This window comes from Solanum lycopersicum, chromosome 2, assembly GCF_036512215.1.
Source record: "Solanum lycopersicum chromosome 2, SLM_r2.1".
Classification (NCBI taxonomy): Eukaryota; Viridiplantae; Streptophyta; class Magnoliopsida; order Solanales; family Solanaceae; genus Solanum; species Solanum lycopersicum.
Genome location: NC_090801.1, coordinates 56,286,417 through 56,305,008, shown reverse-complemented (window position 1 = coordinate 56,305,008; position 18,592 = coordinate 56,286,417). Strand labels below are relative to the sequence as shown.

General features: G+C 32.5%; 2 protein-coding genes across 4 annotated transcripts; one reads left to right on the top strand and one right to left on the bottom strand.

Annotated features, from left to right (window-relative positions):
• Positions 1-4,144: 4,144 nt before the first annotated feature.
• On the top strand, positions 4,145-5,877 carry LOC101253152 (large ribosomal subunit protein eL32z). The gene is made up of 4 exons (XM_004233093.5): positions 4,145-4,303; positions 4,384-4,500; positions 5,317-5,498; positions 5,603-5,877. The coding sequence occupies exons 2-4, from the start codon at positions 4,411-4,413 to the stop codon at positions 5,730-5,732; spliced, it is 402 nt and encodes a 133-aa protein (XP_004233141.1). The 5' UTR covers positions 4,145-4,303; positions 4,384-4,410; the 3' UTR covers positions 5,733-5,877.
• Positions 5,878-6,863: 986 nt separating this feature from the next.
• Positions 6,864-16,756, bottom strand: LOC101252841 (protection of telomeres protein 1b-like). 3 transcript variants are annotated; one of them, XM_004233092.5, is made up of 10 exons: positions 15,951-16,756; positions 13,019-13,155; positions 11,967-12,156; positions 11,305-11,369; positions 11,054-11,142; positions 9,585-9,866; positions 9,180-9,256; positions 9,040-9,098; positions 7,886-8,038; positions 6,864-7,413 (listed from the first exon to the last, which is right to left on the bottom strand). In XM_004233092.5, the coding sequence occupies exons 1-10, from the start codon at positions 16,081-16,083 to the stop codon at positions 7,198-7,200; spliced, it is 1,401 nt and encodes a 466-aa protein (XP_004233140.1). In that variant the 5' UTR covers positions 16,084-16,756; the 3' UTR covers positions 6,864-7,197. The 3 variants fall into 3 exon arrangements, with proteins under 3 accessions (XP_004233140.1, XP_010316940.1, XP_069150552.1); XM_010318638.4 differs by lacking the exon at positions 7,886-8,038; XM_069294451.1 differs by lacking the exon at positions 13,019-13,155.
• Positions 16,757-18,592: the final 1,836 nt, after the last annotated feature.

The following is an 18,592-nucleotide window of genomic DNA, read 5'->3' as shown; positions in this document are numbered from 1 at the left end:
AAATGTCGATAATTATGATAAAACTTAAATCAAAATCAAATTAATATTGATGCAAAAAGAAGGAAAAAAGCTCAAATACGCCACTGAACTTTATGAAAATGCTCATTTATGTCATCAGTTAAACGTTTGACTCATTTATGCCATAATCGTTAAATAAAAAGTTCATTCATGTCATTATTTTTTAACAGTGATTTTGCAAAACTATTTTTGACATGTGAACAATTATAGTTCGTCCACGTCATCAATTTTTTTAATTAATTTTTAAAAAAAATAAATTCAATTTCTATTTAGAATTATGATTCTTTTATTTGAAAAATTGATGACGTGGCCACACTATAATTGGTCACGTGTATAAAATGGTTTTGCAAAACCATTGTTAAAAAATAGTGGCATGAATGAGTCTTTTCTTTAACAGTAATGACATAAATGAGCCAAACTTTTAACCGATTGCATAAATGAGCATTTTCTGAAAGTTTGATGACATATCTGAGTTTTTTCCCCAAAAAGAAAAAATTTTCAACACTAAGAATGATAATTAAAATACATGATCTAATTTAATTTTTCTTAAATATTAATGTAACTAATACTTATTAAACTTATTTTAGCATGACTAAGTACTTTAAATTATGATTATTTTCACTTACAATATTTATTTTATATGATGATTTCATTATTATTTTTTATTAAATATTTTTGTGTCATCAATACTCATGTCATATTTTGTGTTTTTTTTTTTTGTAAGAAGCACATTAGATAATTGTATTTTAGTTGGACTAAAGAAATATTTGAAGCACAAGTTAATAATATATTTGTATGTATCGAAAAAATCTAAAAATCTAAAAAATTTGAAGTTTAAAAATTTGACATAATGATTTGGTTTGGTATTTGAAAAAATTGAACCAACCCGAGGTTGAAAAATCCGAAAAAATTTGAACTTTATTGGTATGGTATGATTTATAAATTTAAAAATTTTACACAAATAATTTGATTTGATATATTTACCTAAATTAACTATGTTTAAGCTATGAAATGGAAGTTTGAATTTGACAGCAAATACACCTAATAGGATGTTTATTTTCATTAAAGGCATATCTAGTTATTCATTTTTATGTCTACTAAGTTTTCGTTTTGTGCCTAATGTAACTTACTAGGATGTTCAGCATTTCTGTGGTATAAACTACTTGCATAACACTTACTTCATATTGAAGTTATTTTTATAAAAAGGAAAATGAATTGACATGTCAATTTCATATGAGATAATTTGTTTAAACTTAGGGCCTGGGTGGACTTAGTAAAAGCAGCTTTAAAAAAGTACTTTTGAAAGTGCTGAAACTTATTTTTAAAATAAGCAGTTATGCGTTTGGATAAAAGTGCTGAAGTTGTTATGCCAAACGTGAAAAGGGAAAAATAGAAGAAAGAGATGTTAGAGTTATATGGGTAATTTGAAGATTGTATAAAAATATTAAGGGAAAAAAAATAAAAATGTGGTCAATTTAAAAAGCTTATAAGCTAAAAAAAAAAAAAGCACCCCCTACCCCAGCTTTTAACTTTTGGCTTAAAATAAATTTTTTTAAACTTAAAATAACCTATTTTGAATATTGTCAAACAGTTAAATAAGTCAAAAATCAGTTTTTAAGTCAGTTTGACCAACTTTTAAGCTGTCTAACACTTGTACATAAAATGGATTTGGGCACTCAAATAAGCAAAAATTAAATCACTTTTATGAACCAAGTGGTTTTAGTAGATCTTTTGCCTTAAAAAGAGTTGTCATTAGAGATCTAATTACATTTGAACAATGATTTGTCTGCACGATAACTTTTATTTTATCATCCTGGTGAGGATATAATTCTTATTTCCTGCTATACAATTTATGAATAAACTCCTCATTTTGACTCTAATGTCATAATTCATACGAAATTTCATCAAAATTTGAAATTATCTGAAAAGAGATTCCAAAAATATATCAAATATGAAAATTAGGATGGATTATACTATTTACAGGACAAAAGAACTCATTACATTTAAAGATTATAAAAATGAAATTAGAAATCATGTTTAGTGAACTATACCAAATTCGAAATACAACACCAGGTTGAATTTGAAGATATTACAACCAAAAACTCATTTTGAAATAAGTGAATAAGTTGTTAAACTATATTGCAATAATATACTATCACATAAAAGGCAAATGATAGATCTCAACTCATTCTTTGTTTTTTCCTAACCAAAAACGTATGCAAAATAGTTTTGAGTACACAGATGAAATTTGCATACCTTTTTAGATCTCTTATATGAAAAGATGAAATTTTCTCGTAAATGGTTGAAAACAATGTTTCCTTTAACATCATGACATGATAAATTATCGACATATTCATTTTTATCATTCTTATTTCCCACCCCAATATAAATCTAAGTTGACAAATTTATAAACAAAATTTTCCAGTTTTATATCACTTCAGAACAATCATAAACTGATCTTTTATTATTTCGACTTATTGTCATTCACGTAATTTCTTATGAAATCTTAATTTTAGTTCTCGATCTGTATACTCCATGAAAGGAGAATATATATCGCCAACATAAAAATAAATATGTCTAAGAGATAACTTTAAAATACATTTCACTGCATTAAGGTTCATAAAAGTATTAATGGACATTATAGTTGGCACTCATTATAGGTGAAGTTGGTGGCTTACGCGTCTTTAATGTACTTATTTGTGTCTTTAACAAACTTATTTGTATCCAGCTACAATTACTACATGATAACTTTATTTATACATTATGCTCTCACTTAACCACATTCTTTTTTTTTTGTTCATTCTACAAGAAAACAACCAGGAAAGGGGCTAAGATCCTCGTTGACAACAAAAATCTGTACGAAGATACTAAATTGGATTCCTTTCCTATATGGAAATTAATGAATTAAGAAAGTAGTAGCACTCCTTCCTACTGTTTTGCAAAAATCGAATCTCATTTTCAAGAGAAAACTGCAGCCCCAGACCAAAAATGGGCATCTCAATCTTAACCAGCCTTGTCTACCATAAAAGATCGATTAATCCTTACTCGACAATTCAAAGCCGATTGGTACAACCTGCATTCTTGCCTACTCATTCTCCGATCTATTTGAACCCAACTACCGTCTCTTTTCTTAAAAAAGAAAAAAATTGTGTTGCATCACCAGACCGAGGATTTTACATGGAGAGATTTAGATTGTGCCAAGTTCAAGAAACTAAATTGGCCATTTTTCCTAATAATAAAAACTCTTGCTGGACATCGAAACATAGTTGTCTTCGTTCAAATTTTGTATAGCCGGTCGTTATTGATTATCGACAAACTCTATTTTTTTTTATATTTCATTTTATTTATACTTATCCTGATATGTTTTTTTACACTCATTAATTTATGCTTATGATATTAATTTTTTTTTTTTGTGTACATTTTTTAAACTTTATTTTTTATGTTTATGCAAAGTTATTTTCTCCGATTTTATTGAACATATACACATATAGTACGTATATTTATTGTGTAGAAAATAATTATTGTACTCAATTTCAAAAATTCATATTTTGATATTCAATATTAAATTCTATAACTTATATAAACTTACATACCATCTTTTTTTTTTTTTTTACATAGATATGAAATTTCTCACTTATCAAATGAATAAATTCATTATACAAGTTCAAAAGTTATAATTGTTTTCATGTGCAAGCATAATTTTTTTTTTTTGAATATGTTAACAAATTTTTGAATTTTCTCCTTGGACATATATCACAACTGTATAATCTATGCAACTTAAATGTTTCTTTTTATCACGAAAAGCATTTTTATATATATCTTGAATAATTCATTTAATAGAACAAATGACTTGTTATGTCATGAATAATTCATTCATTATAGATTTTTGAGTTATGTGATAATGACAAATAATTAAATTCATGTCAACATATTGCTAATATTTTTTTAAGAACCTACTTTTCTATTACTAAGTGTATGAATATTAGTGAAAAATTATTTGCAAATTCAATGTAATTACTATTTATGTCCGCGTTTTACCTAGTTAATTAATTCATATAAAGTAAAAGAAAACACATTAAACCACATTCCATTTTATTCATGGGCCTTACAGTGGGGCCTCAGTTTCATTTGAAAATATACGGCCCATCGAATAAAAGCCTTTTGGGCTTTCACATCTGAAAACCCTAGTTATTAGCCCTAACTTTTTTCGTATATAGCTCTACCACTCTCCATTAACAAGCCTCTCTAGCAAGGAGTTAGCGGCTCAGCAGAAACCCTAGTTCGAGTGAGTATTCTCTCTTCCAGTTTGTCTTCTTCATTCATCTATGTAAATTTTGCATCTAATGTATTACGTCTATTTCGCAGAAGGTAAGACAAGGTAGAACAACAACAATGGCCGTGCCTCTGCTTAACAAGAAGGTCGTGAAGAAGAGAGTGAAGAGGTTCATTAGACCTCAGAGTGACCGAAGAATCACTGTCAAGGTATACTCTTTTGCTTGAAATTTATTGGTTGAAACGTTGAATCTACATGAGTTTATTATTCGGCTCTTGCGGCTACCCAAATCCCTCTTTGTTGAATCTATATAGAATAATTGTGATGTGTTTGGTGTGATTTTTCCTTTTTGCTTCCCGATTTAACTATATTCTGTTTTTGCGTTTGATTATCTTCGATAAAGTGATATAATTTATGCGGAACTGTCTAGAAGGAGAAAATTAACCCTTGTAAGAATTTGTGTGTGTCCGAGTGTGTTGATTCCGTAAATGCGTTTACTTATTCTCTCTTGCATTCCATATGACTACATTTGATGGCTAAATTGCATATGGTTTTGTGTTTTGTAAGTGTTCTGCAAACACCTTTTATATGGTTTTTATCATTCTGTTGTTATTATCTTGTAGCATCATTCAGCCAAGTAAGACCTTTTAGTATTCAGCAACTGTTTGTTAATATATGTATGTCTTAGGGTGTTTGTACTGTGAAGTGATGGCTGTATAGTGGGTTGTTGTGGGGCTTGTCGAAGTTGTACTTGTTCTTGAATGCCACTGTCAATGGAGAATTATACCTACTCCACACTCTCATTTGAGGAAGAACTGTGATTCATCTACTAATTGGTTCAATATTATTTTTGGCTTTCTATTCTCTAGAAAAAAAGAAATGAATAACTGTATTGTTTTCCTATAGTTGGCTTACGGAATCATGTGAATTCATGTGGAGTTTCTTGTAGTCTTTTAGTTCTTCCAGTTGTATTTGGACTGGGCAAGCTTACTAATTGGACCTGAACATTCAACTTTTTATAATAGGAAAGCTGGCGCAGACCCAAGGGTATTGATTCTAGAGTGAGGAGAAAGTTCAAGGGATGTGTCTTGATGCCCAATATTGGATACGGGTCAGACAAGAAGACTCGCCACTATCTTCCCAATGGCTTCAAGAAGTTCGTCGTGCATAATGCTAGCGAGCTTGAGATCCTAATGATGCACAACAGGTAATTTGATAAGCTCACTTAATCGTCACCTGATTTGTACTATAACTATGAGTTCTTAATTTATGAATGTCTTGTCATCCAACATGTTTTTCTTTCCTTGCCAGAACTTACTGTGCAGAAATCGCACACAATGTTTCCACTAGGAAGAGGAAAGAGATTGTCGAGCGAGCTGCCCAACTTGATGTTGTCATAACAAACAAGCTTGCTAGGTTGCACAGCCAGGAGGATGAATGAGCATTTTGGCTTTAGATGAGATCTCTATATTGTTTTAGTGTTTGAACCTGTTCCTTGTGTTTTGTTTAATTAATACTCTGTTTTCCCGAAGTGGATTTTGACACATCCTATTGCTATCAAATGCTTAAATTTTCAGATTTTAGTACACCTTTGTGGTGATAAAGTAGCTGTGGTCATGTTAATTCTGTCAAATCTGCGTAATTTACTCTGGATGATGAGGTTGAATGTTGACGCAGCTCTTTGTTGCACAATCAAAAGAAGAAAGTATATTTCTAAATTGCTTAAGTTGCTTGGGAATTGCTTACGATATTATAAGTACCACAATGACTTGCAATAGATGTCAATGCAACAAACCTTGACAAACTATAAAACTTGGAATATTTTCTCTGAACTTACTGTTGTGTGGGTTTTTTTTGGTATCAAGAGATCATATATTGTTTCGTATTTGTATACTGGATTTTGTTTCTTTATCATATTTGTTTGGTGCAAATTTGCATCTTCTATTCAACTGTCAAAGTAAGAAACTATTAGCTTCCAATCTACCTGTTTTGTAGCAATGTTGATATTGTATTGATAGATGGCAGCACTTGTGCTATTCTGTGTAGTTGAATAGACGAATAAATCATTGGTTTCTAACACTTCAACACAGCAAATTCGAACTATCTGATGGTAGTCTGCAGTCGAGTATATTTTCTGTGCATCTTGTAATTTCCTCAGTGAACTACTTGATACTTTCTTTCATTGTTCAGGACGTTCTATTTCTAAAAAGCTTCAGTAACTGTTTTCTTGAAACAACTACCATGCATATTGACCTCTCAGCCAAGTGATTCATGGGAATGAAGTAGTCTCAACTCCCACATGGATGGTTCTAGCAGACGTTTTATATGATACCAAAAGGAAATAAAAGAAACGGCAATGAAGAAAGTTTAGTATTGACAGGGAGTATCGTACTTCTTTCACTACATGAAAGCAAACCTATTTGTGTGCAAGGATGATAACATCTACACAAGCAAAAGAAAATAGGTTATGGTCATTCTAAGCTACAGTAAAACCTCTATAAATTAATAATCTTTCTAAGATAATATTTTTCTCTGATCCCGACTTAATCATCAATTTCAACAAGATAATATATTTTTAGAATATATGGTTACTTTAATATCATAAATTAATAATTCTCTAAAAATACAAATATATATGATTCTATTGTGTTCGATATCATAAATATATATATATATATATATATATATATATGATTCTATTGTGCTCAGTCTTTTTAAAAAAAAATTAAATCTAATTGAAGCAAGTCTCTAACTTTTCTTACTGCATCCAAAAATTTCGATGTTATCTTTTCGAACTAAGAGTTTTTTACTGTACTTGCTAGCAACTGTCTAGGTACATTTGAAGAAGAGGCCAAACTGCATAACATTAATTGGAAGCACTGTAGGCTTACAGAATGGACGATCTCCTATGCTTTCAGGGTGGTAGCAAAAATTCGAAAGTTCCTACTTCCCCAGACATCATTGTCATCGATATGGTAAGACATTAAGCAACACCTTATCCAGGGTGGATTTCTAAAATGATCATTCATTTCACTATCATCATCGCCTTCAGAAGTTCCAAGCAACAAATTCCTCTTTTTTGTTAATGTATAAACAGAGGGGTAGCCGTCAAAAAACTTTTCCTGCGAGTATAGTAGTATCACGTCAAAACCAAGATTCATAAGTTAGTAGCTCAAACAATTCAAGCATGTATAGCAAATTTTATGCAATAAATATAAACCAACAGATATTTTAATATCGTCTTTATGTAAGCACATAGAGGCCTGCCATTCATAATCTTCAAGGGCCACAATCTCATCATTTCCCAAATCAATTGGTGGATGATTTGGCAAGTAAATAGTTGTTTGTACAATATCAACAACTATGACACAGGAATCTTCATTTTGCTTCAAGATAACAAAGCCGAACAGTTGAGTATGAGCATAGGTATGTCATATACATCCTCACAAATACATAAAATACTGATATCCAAGTCCAGGGAACATATTTATACTGAGCTATGTCATTAAACACAGTCCCTAAATGGCTATTAATGTGCTGCAGTATACTCGATAAAGATTGATAAAAGACTGCAAGTACACAAACAATTATTACCGCATCCTCTTTATACAGATATGCATGGATTCTTGTAGTTGGATCCTCTAGGGTCAACCTGATCCTATAAACCCCAGAAGGGGAACGGAAATGTTCAGCTAGCCAAGGAAATGCCGCTACCACTCGAACTACACAGTGGAATTTACCTATGACCTGCAAGCAATAAGCCCAATGACGTACAACAACAAACAACAACATATCCAGTGTAATCCCACAAGTTGGGTTTAGGAGGGTGATGTGTAATGCAGCCCCCTACCTTGTGAAGGTAGAGGTTGTTTCTAATAGACTCTCAGCTCAAGTAAAACATATCAAAATCAGTAAGAAAAGGAAATACAACAGTTAAAAAGCCATATAATAAGCTCAATGATGTTAAGTGATAAAAAGTGTGAAGTCATATATCACATATATGTAGCACAAAAGAAAAAGAATGTTATTAGAATCATCCTAACTCAATAGCTTCTGTGATGAAACTGAAAAAGAAACTTGCACTACATCAAGCATCAATTTTCCCCACATATTATTCCCGTGCGCTCCTTTTCCACTATCACTAGTGGAATACAGATACAGTATAATCAGCAGGAGAAATGAAACTTATTATTCTTATTTAAGACCTAAGAAAAGAAATTTCCATAAGAAGCAACTTTACAAAGAGAAGTCATTCAGATCAATGGAATAATCAGGAAGGAATAACTTAAAACTGACTGCGAACATTTTCTCTAGTCTTTAACGCTGCCAAGTATCCAGAAGATTCACCCAGTTGATATAAACTGTCAACTGGTACTTTAAAGAGATCAAAGCATATCATGCATTGCCATTTTAATAGGATTTTTAGCCATTTCAGCATCAATTATAAAGCAAAGGAAATGTTAAATGTTTGAGTGTGAAGATGTAAGGTAGTTTGCAACATCGAGGAAAAAAAATGGTTCAAAGAAAAACTACTCCCGCTATCACTACACTCTTCCAGCCTAGCCAGGATCAACTGAAAGCACATAACGCATTAGGATGCCAATGTGTAATTAAAAATCAAAGATGCAAGTTTTTTTTGCAATGTCCAACAATTAAATTGTTAAAGATAGTGTTAATATATCTTCAATACTTGGAATACTAAGAGCGCAAAAGAAGGAAATAGCGGCCCAGTAAAGTGGTTGAGATACCTTTGGATTAGCCAGAGCTCTCATCAAGGAGACAAAAGGTACATTAGGGTAGTCAGTCTCTGAGAATTTAGGAAATAAAAGAAATGTTAGAATGTGTTATTAAAGAATCAAAAACATTGCTTGAGCATACAAGGCAAAACCTGTTATGTCAGATGGCCAAGGAAAGCTTGACGAAGGCATCCATCCCAATTTGGATTTACGACGCTCATCGTACTGCCTATCAGGGAAATGCAAACAATTGAGGTAAATTCAGAGGGCATGGTATTATAATAGATTGTTACAAAACACCTTGCTTCCAAGAGTAGATATGGAACTGATAATTGTGGTGGGCATGAGCATCCATGTTATGAAGTCATGGGCTATGTATGACATGCTTGTCAAATAAAAATGATGACCATCGTTATCATGCAATTGAGTTTCACGCAGTTGTTTATTTTTTTCTTTTTTCTTTTCTGATAGGGGGTTTCACATCTACAGTATTTTTCTTTAAGAAAATTCCACTCAAGATTGTACCATATATGTATTAAAACTGGAAGAAGAAATACCTCATGCGCTGTAAAACGATGTCATCTTCATCAGATAAGTAGCAAACCTTAGTAAAGGGCATTAGGACAGCACGCCACAATGCTGCATGAAGTTCACATCTAATGTTAATAAGTTTCACCCACCGATTGCTCTTGAGAAAGTTAAAGCCAAGTTTCTCGTCGCAACGATCAACGGCTACCCACAAGACAGTTCCAAGAGGTGGCAAGGTACAGAGAATATCTCTTTGCAAAGTGAAGGCCACCGGCTGCAATGGAAGTGGGTTTTCCATTTCTTCTTCTAGCCTGTAATAACAAAACAATTGGCCACAACATAACAGGATTGGGTACCAAATCATTTATAACATATGAGAAAGATATTTGCAAAGAAGCAGACAAGCAGGTATGCAGTTTACCTCTCTGAAGTAAATATTAGTTCAACAGAGGTTTGATTATATCTTTATATGTATTGGAAGAAGGCAGATATTGTAGGGACCATTTGAGGCTTTATCCTTTCTTGGACCTTCTAATTTGAGTGATTCAAATCTTAGTTATCTAGGAAATTTGGTGATACTCATTAAGACCAGGAAGCAAACAAGTTTGGCCGTTAATGTTTGAAATATTATCAAAGAGATTCGGCCTATTGAATTATGCTCTTAAGGCCAATTCTTTTGATAAAGCTACAACATCTCCACAGTCATACTACATCCCCCTACCCCCACAAAAAGAAAATCCAAAAAGTTCAAATATTGGTCCATCCTATCTAGAGTACTGCTATAACACCAAGAGAACAAGCTTTGATACATTTGTTTTTGACTCTAGCCATCTGCAGTCCTCCCCTCCTCTCAAAGCATATCTTGTTCTTAACCCCAATTCTGAGCTTGTTGTTCAACGAATTTACCATTATTTTGAGAGAGAACATCATTGAACTATGATATAAATCTAGTACTCCCTCCGTTTCACAAAGAATGGTCTAGTTTGACTTGGCACGGAGTTTAAGAAAATAAAGAAGACTTTTGAATCTTGTGGTCCTAAATTAAAGTTATGTCAAATGTACAAAATTGTCCTTTAATGTAGTGGCCTTAAATATGTCACGTGGAAAACTGAAATTAAAATGTTACCAAAAGGGGTCCTTTTTGAAATTGACTAAAAAGGAAAGGAGGTCATTCTTTTTGAAACAGGGGAGTATTTAATTACCAAAAAAATATGTAGTATTGCATTAAATATATATAGTTTCCACTAGCACATACTTAATTTTAGTTCATTGGTGACAGCAGATAAAAGAAATATCACTCTAACAGAAGTGCCCAGTATCACACATCGCAAGCACAAAGTGGCCGTTTAACTAAGTCAGAAATCCAGGGAAGATCATCAATTACTCCTTCCTGCACAAGTATCTCATTTCAAAGGGGGGGGGGGGTGTCAAAATTTGTCTATTAAATCACTATTGTACCCCTAGTTCGAAGCCTGATAAGAAAGTAGGGAACACTCACTTTGTTTTGATAGTGACCGGTGGAGTATCCATGCCATCCCATACGAGAAGCATCCACTTGTTTTTTTCAACTTCACATACGTGAACAATCTGGCATATGCCAGTGTATGGAAGTGTTAGTGATTTTGAATGTTCTGTTAGTACCTAAGAAAATGTAGCGCATACTGTGCTTGCCAATATATTCAAGATACATTTAAGAACAGTTATTTCAAGAAACAACTATCTTGCAGATCACTTATTAAAAGAAAGTACCTTGCAGATCAAGTTGAAACGTTCTCCTTCTCTGATCTCTTTCAATGAATGTAAATCAGTCAAATCTATCAAGAAAATGAAGCATCTACTGAGTACCAAGAAAATTGTAATCGTATTCTGAGGGAGGTTGCCGAAAATTCAAACAACAAAATAAATTAAGTTACCAAAGAAAAAGGAAAAGCACTACCAGAATACAAATGGCATCTGGGAAGGGATTTTGTTGGTGGATCAATTGAAAGAAAAACTGATGTTCAAAGAAGGATAGAGTAACAATAACTAAGATTATGTGAGAAGCTAAAACAACTAGATATAGCTACAGGTACATGTGCATACACATATCTCAAACACCTTTCACAGGAAGAAAAGTTAGCTGGCCCATCCTATGCTATATGGATCCATTCTTTGTCTTGACACGTCCGAGTCAAACAAGTGTGACAAGGGTTCTTCATGAAAATTCTTTCAAACTACACCAAATATGCACTATATTATATTTACCCGTACATCCATAATGGAAATGTACACCTAAATAGAATCACCAATATAGGATACATTCTTTATGCAACCTTCAGAAGCTAAATAATTAATTGTTATGTACTTTTAGCACAGAATTCTATTATAAGCATCACTCAGCAGTTGGCACTAGTGATGTGACTTGCGAGTACCTGTATCGATCTTGTGATCAACCAACCACTTCATCAAACCCAGTATAAATTTCTTGTCTTGCTCTCTAGCATGGTACTTAGAAGAACATTGATAAGGGAGGATATTTGAATCATTCTTTCCGTCAAATATTGCAAATGAAGAGAACTTCTTGTTGAACAAAGCATAAATATCGGGTCCATGAGTTTTCATCTGCAAACCGAAGAATACCACTTGTAAGGATTGACACAATATTTTTTACTTCCAGAAATTAATACTTAAGAACAAAAAAAGGTCACTCAATCAGGACAAGATCATGCATTCAGTTTGTTGGCCAATCCAATTAATGCTTATCTATTTCCTTGAGAAATTGAATTTTATTTGTTTCCACTTGGCCTTTGCCCATGATCATAATAGTAGATTCATAAGCGGTTCAAATATAACAGAGTCTAGAGGAAGAACGGCTGCAGAACAAGAAGTAGTCAATCTATTCTAATAATTTTTTAGAAGCAACAAGCACTTTTCCCCTTAAGAGGGAAAAGAACACATTTCCCCTTATCAAAAAACAGAGGATAAGAACACTCTTCCAAGTGGCTGATTAACTGCAAAGGCGGCCCATCCTAATCATAATGTTGGTAAATCAGATCCCATTTAAAAGAAACAACAAAATCTCTGGTGAGCTGCTTCTGTCTACAGGAGGATAGTTGAACTGTGAAGGATGCTAAAATATATCAACCGCTGGGGAAATGAAGTCTTCTATTTAGTAAAAATATCATGAACTGGTCCATTGGAAGTACTCACGCTATTGGAAGTCCTTCAAAAAAAAATTTTGGGAAAGGAGCGCACCCTTTAAAAAGCCAAGAATTCTAGGTAATACCAATTGTAACTCCATATTTACACCTTGTTGAATATGGTGCATTGTTTTCTAAAGAAAATTCAGCCCATTTCAACATTTATTTTCAGGATTTAGTTATACTCTTATCTATAATTTCAACATTTCCATCACATGAAAAAATGTTCAAGAATCTTTTACACCCAAAAGGCAACAAGCAAATATTTGAGCAAAAATAGTTACCACAACTTGAGAGATCTGAAGTATATCACCAACAGTCAGCACTTCAGGAAGCTTATCCATAGTTTCGGCAAAAAAATTAACTGCAATCCCTGGGCTTGGGTAGGACTCATCAATGATCCTAATGGAGCAAAAGACATCTACAAAAATAAAAACAAAAGACGCCAAAATCAGGCCCAAAATGTTCATTCCACACAATGTTGGTGGAAAAAAACGGTTTGAGATATTAACTACTCCATATCCCAAAATGTGATGAGTACAACATATGGCATTCAACAACTCAATGCACTTGTATTTATCAAACGTGTTTTTAAAACACTTTCCTTGAGCTGATGATCTATAAGAAAGAACCTCTCTACCTCACACAAGGTAGGGGTAAGGTTTGCATATACACTACCCTCCCCAAACCCGACTTGTGGGATCACACTCGGTATGTTGTTATAATGCACTAACACAAGTGCTAGTGGTATAGATAAAAAGTTAAGCAACAAATATTTGTAGCTAATGATTTGCCTTGATGAAGTCATCATTCCTGCTCAATTAGCCACTCACATTGGTTTTGTTGATCTTCGTAAGAAAATGGATCTTCGGCTTAACTTAACTCGAAAGCTAGTTTTAGAGGTAAGAAATGTCCAAACAATATTAAGTAGATCACTCATCTCTTAAAGCACCGATGTGAGACTCTTTACACACCCTTCCCCTCACACCTATGGTTGGATATCTAGAGCGTGAGCAATTTAATATAGGGCAACAACACTGGAAAACAAGAATTGGGATGAGTCTTGCCCCGATACCATGTAAAGGAATGGATTTTGGGTCTAACTCAACTCCAACAGCTAGCTCAAGAGGTGAGGAATGTTCATATTAAAGAGACCACCCATCCCTTAAAGCTCCTACTTGGGACTCTTCACAATTGCTTTCTTTTTGGCTGCTATAGCCCTTACATTTCCTTGATTCTTGCTCAGTCTTTATTCACTTAAGCATTCAATTGATCAACCTGATCTAGGATTTGCGAGAGAGCTGTCTGCATTGGAGTCATCTGACCGATCCGAGTCTTTCCCATTTGTACTATTGTATTGTGCAACCATCTCATCTGAACACTTAAATTGTTACAAAGGGTAGACTTTGATTTACTTGTAGGATAACAACCCATTTTCTCAACTAATGTGGACATTCTAACAAGTTAATTATAATGACTATATCCTCTCCAATATACTAGGAACCTAGTGGAATTTGACATTGGTTCAAAGCGGGTCTATAATATAAAAGGAGGCTGGAGATTATAGGGAATAGTCAAAGAGAAGGTATAGACTATACCTTCTCCTTCTTTTTTTATGAAGAGGGTATAGTCTATTTATTTGATCTTTTTGAAAACATTGGTGAAGAGGGTATAGACTATACTAAAACTTGTTCTCCAATAGTTAGATAACAACCCTTATGTGATTTATATATAACAGCAAAGAAGTGGTGGAATATATACCAACCAGATGTGAACAACGCTTTCTCTATGATGCTGAAAGGAGAGATCTATACAAAGGTCCCTCAGGGTCTATAGTGTCTTCTCTTAGCCTCAGTGTCTGCATGTGAGGGAATCACTTAATGGTCTAAAATAGGCATTCAACCAATTGTATACCAAGCTTTGAGTAATCTTACATTCTAGAGGATTTCAGCACTCTCGGATGAACATTCTTTATTCTTTAATAAGGATAATGACCTTTGCATTTTCATGCCTATATGCAGATATTGTTCTGGTGACTGGGCCTCATGCTTCGGATCACTAAGCTGAAGCATTTTCTGGATCCCACTTTTAAAATCAATGAATAAGGGTCTTTGACTACTTCCTGTATTTGGAAGTCTTAGACACTGGCTAATGTATTCTGATCAGCCATAGAAAATTCACTCTTGGAATATTGGATAAATTTCATTGTTCAGATTTTCCTTCAGCCAATACCCTTTGGACCAGCAATTGAGTGTACTGCACCTGATGGAAGTTTAAGATCAGATCCTACAATCAACAAAAAATTAGCCGGGCAAACTGAACTTCCTGACTTATCTTAGCAGGTTAGCTGCTAAGTCATTCATGCACACTCCCATGTTTTCTCACCTTCAAAGAAGCATTTCCCACCCTTTGGTATCTGAAATCATTTGTCTGCCTAGGCTTGTTCATTTCAAATGATCTTTCTCTTTCTCTTAAAACCTTCTGTAATGACGATTGGGAAACTTACCCAGACTCAAAGGAGAATGTCACTGGTTGTTCTGAAATGCTTGACAAAATGGAAATCAAGGAAAAAAGCTACTACTCCTTAGCCTTAGTGAGTGCAGATCCTTCCAAAAGTAGTTGCAGAGTTGTCTTGGACTCTTTGTTGTTCAATTGTTTGTGGAATTTTCTATTACCTCTCTTACTTTGACTGCTGCCTATTGTGACAATCAAGTTGTATCCACGTTGCTAAAAACTCTATCTCTCACAAATGTGACTAGTATATTGAGCTGGATTGTCATTTTTCCCGAGAAAGTTATTTGATGGTCTTATTTCTCTTTCTATTGTCCAAACTAAAGACCAATTAGCAGATGTGTTCCTGTGAAGGCCTTTTCTGGTTCCAAACAAGTTGACATTGTTCCCGAGTTGGGGATTCTTTTTACATTATGTTCAACAGCTCAATGCACCTTGAACAAGTGTTGATGTCAAATGAGTGACTAGCTTCTAGATACAAATTAGTGAAACTTAATAAATGCCTCAACTTTCAAGTCGAATTTGTCGTTGAATTTATTTTTATTTTTACACTAAATGTGGAATCAGAAAGTGCATGTAAACAATTACACTCCTAAATACTCAATGGTCAAATATTGAAGATTATTCAACTATATAAAACAGGTAGAAATAAGGGAGAAGTTGCATAAAATGTAAGGAAAAAAGTATTTGAGAAGAAGAAATTACCCGTGCCCCTGGATTTCTTGGGAAGACCGGTTTCGACAACGACGCCGATGAGATTAACTTTCTGGCCAAGTGCAGCCCTGGCATCTACTATTTGAAGGAACTTGTAGTCATCCCGGCTACTATTGAGATTCATTTTCTGCAAGAATTTCTGTAATCTCTCTCCTTTAAGTTTGATTTTGTGAAAAAAGCACGGTCACCGGAGTTAAGTCGGAGGAATAGAGTGCTCGACGACGAAATTTAGGGCGCCAAAAGGAAAGTGGTTCTTTATTTTGATACGTGCGGTGAATGCGCTCTTGTTTAAATTTAATTTAATTTAATTTGTTTTTTGCCTTAAAACTTATCTTATTTGCTATTTAGTCTCGTTCTCTTAATTTAATTAATTTTAAAAGATAAAGTATATTATATTAATTTGAGATTTTAAATTAAAAATTTAAATGAAAAATGTTATAAGTTGTAATTTTTTGCATAATAATACGATAACAATATATTATAAAATATTAAATAAAAATTTTATTGTTTGAATCTTAAAAAGAAAATTGTGACAATTAAAAAGAAAAGGGAGCATATCTTTTTAATTTTTATTGTTTATAAATAAATACTTATATTTATATAGAGTTGAACAAGTTATGCATTTTATATGATAATTTATAGATATATGTATTTGTTTTTCATTTTTCATATAAATTTAACAGTAACTTTCACATTTAACAAACACAAAATTCATATTTATATGCTATAGCAAAATTTACATAATTGCGCTCCATAACAAACATAAATATGTATATTTCGTGATACATATACAAAAAGAAAAATTGTATGATTCATTATGCATATACAAAGTTGTATGATTCACTATACATATACAAAAGATAATAGTTATATACAAATCAATTATATAATTTGTGTATATATAAAACGATAAAGAGAGCAAGACAAAAGAAAACTGAGGGCATGAGAATAATTGTAGTGTATAAGACGAAAATATATGTATTCGCATGTGTATATACAATTTTCTCTCGCTTCATAAAATAGAAACATAATTTATACATTTTCTTTTTATTTATATAAGCGATAGAAGTGAGGGTGGCGAGCAGCATTTGGGAGAGTGGCGAGCGAGATCTAGGAGATAGGAACGATATACACACACAATGGAAAAGGCCTAAAATACCCTTAAAATACCAAAAATGGTACAAAATTACCCTCCATCCATCTATTGGCTCCAAAATACCCTTCTCGTCTACCTTTGGATTCAAAATTAACCACTTATGTAACGATTTTAAATTTAAACTATTTAAATATTTTTTTTGATACAACACGCTCAACTATTTGCTATAATTTAACTTATCAATATAATTTATTAACCAATCTACCATTTCTAATTAAACCACACCCAATTAATAAACCCCCTCTACTAATGCGCAACAAGGAAACTACTATAAATGAGTGTTTCTAAAAATTTAAGGCGAAAATGTCTATAGAAGTACATTATCATACATTCAAGTCCTCAATAAAAATTATAATTTAAGTGTTTAAATAAAAATTACCGATAAACTTAAAAGTCTGACTATGTTCATCTTAATTATTCATTCGTCTCAATTATGTGATGTTACCTGAATGATAACTTACAAAAAAAAAAGAATATATTAAAGTTTTAATATTTAAAATAAATAATAAATATTTATAAAATTATATTTAAAAGTGCATGAATTAATCTGAGAGGTGCTACTTCTTTATCTTTAATCATAAATTTCGAATTCAAGTTTGAAAAAGAATTATATTGAAAGTTTTCTCATAAATAAGCGGCTCAACCTAAATTTAATTGGAACTTCAATTCGGACTCAATAATTTTAAATATCATTTTCATTAATCGGTAATTTTGTCGTGCTTTAGTAGTGATTGTGGTGATTTTGATATTAGAAATGGTTTATTAATTGTGTGGGGCTTAATTAGTAATGGGTGGGTAATGTGTTGATTTATAAATAATATTAATAAATTAAATTATATTCAATAGTTAAGCGCCAAGTATTTTAAGAATATTTAAATAGTTTAAATTTAAAACCGTTAAATAAGTGATCAATTTTGAACCCAAAGGTGGATGACAAAGGTATTTTGAATCCAATAGGTGGGCGAAAAGGGTATTTTGGAGCCAATAGGTGGATGAAGGATAGTTTTGTATCATTTTCAATACTTTAAGGGTTTTTTGGCCCTTTTTCGTATTTACAATTTTTTCTCGCTTTACACACTCACAAACGCATTTTATACACTTGTGTGTTTATATAAAAGCAAAAAGGAGCGAGCTAGAGCTTGAGGGAGAGAGGCGACTGAAAAATAGTTTGCTATAGTGCAAAATTAAATTAAAATATGTTGATAGCATTTAATTCACTTTATTAATTTGCTATTATATTTAATTTTTCTTAAATTTAAATATTGGCGTATAGTTTAAATTAGAGAATATTATATATACGAGATTAAATTAAAATATATATTTATATATTATACCTTTTTAAGTATTATTAGTTATTACTCTAATTTTTTGTTTTTAGAAAGGACAAAAACTTGAATGCCATGTGTAACATCGCTTTTGTCATTCCAAAATTGAAGTGCAATATAAATTCACGAATGATGTATAATATTTTAAAGGA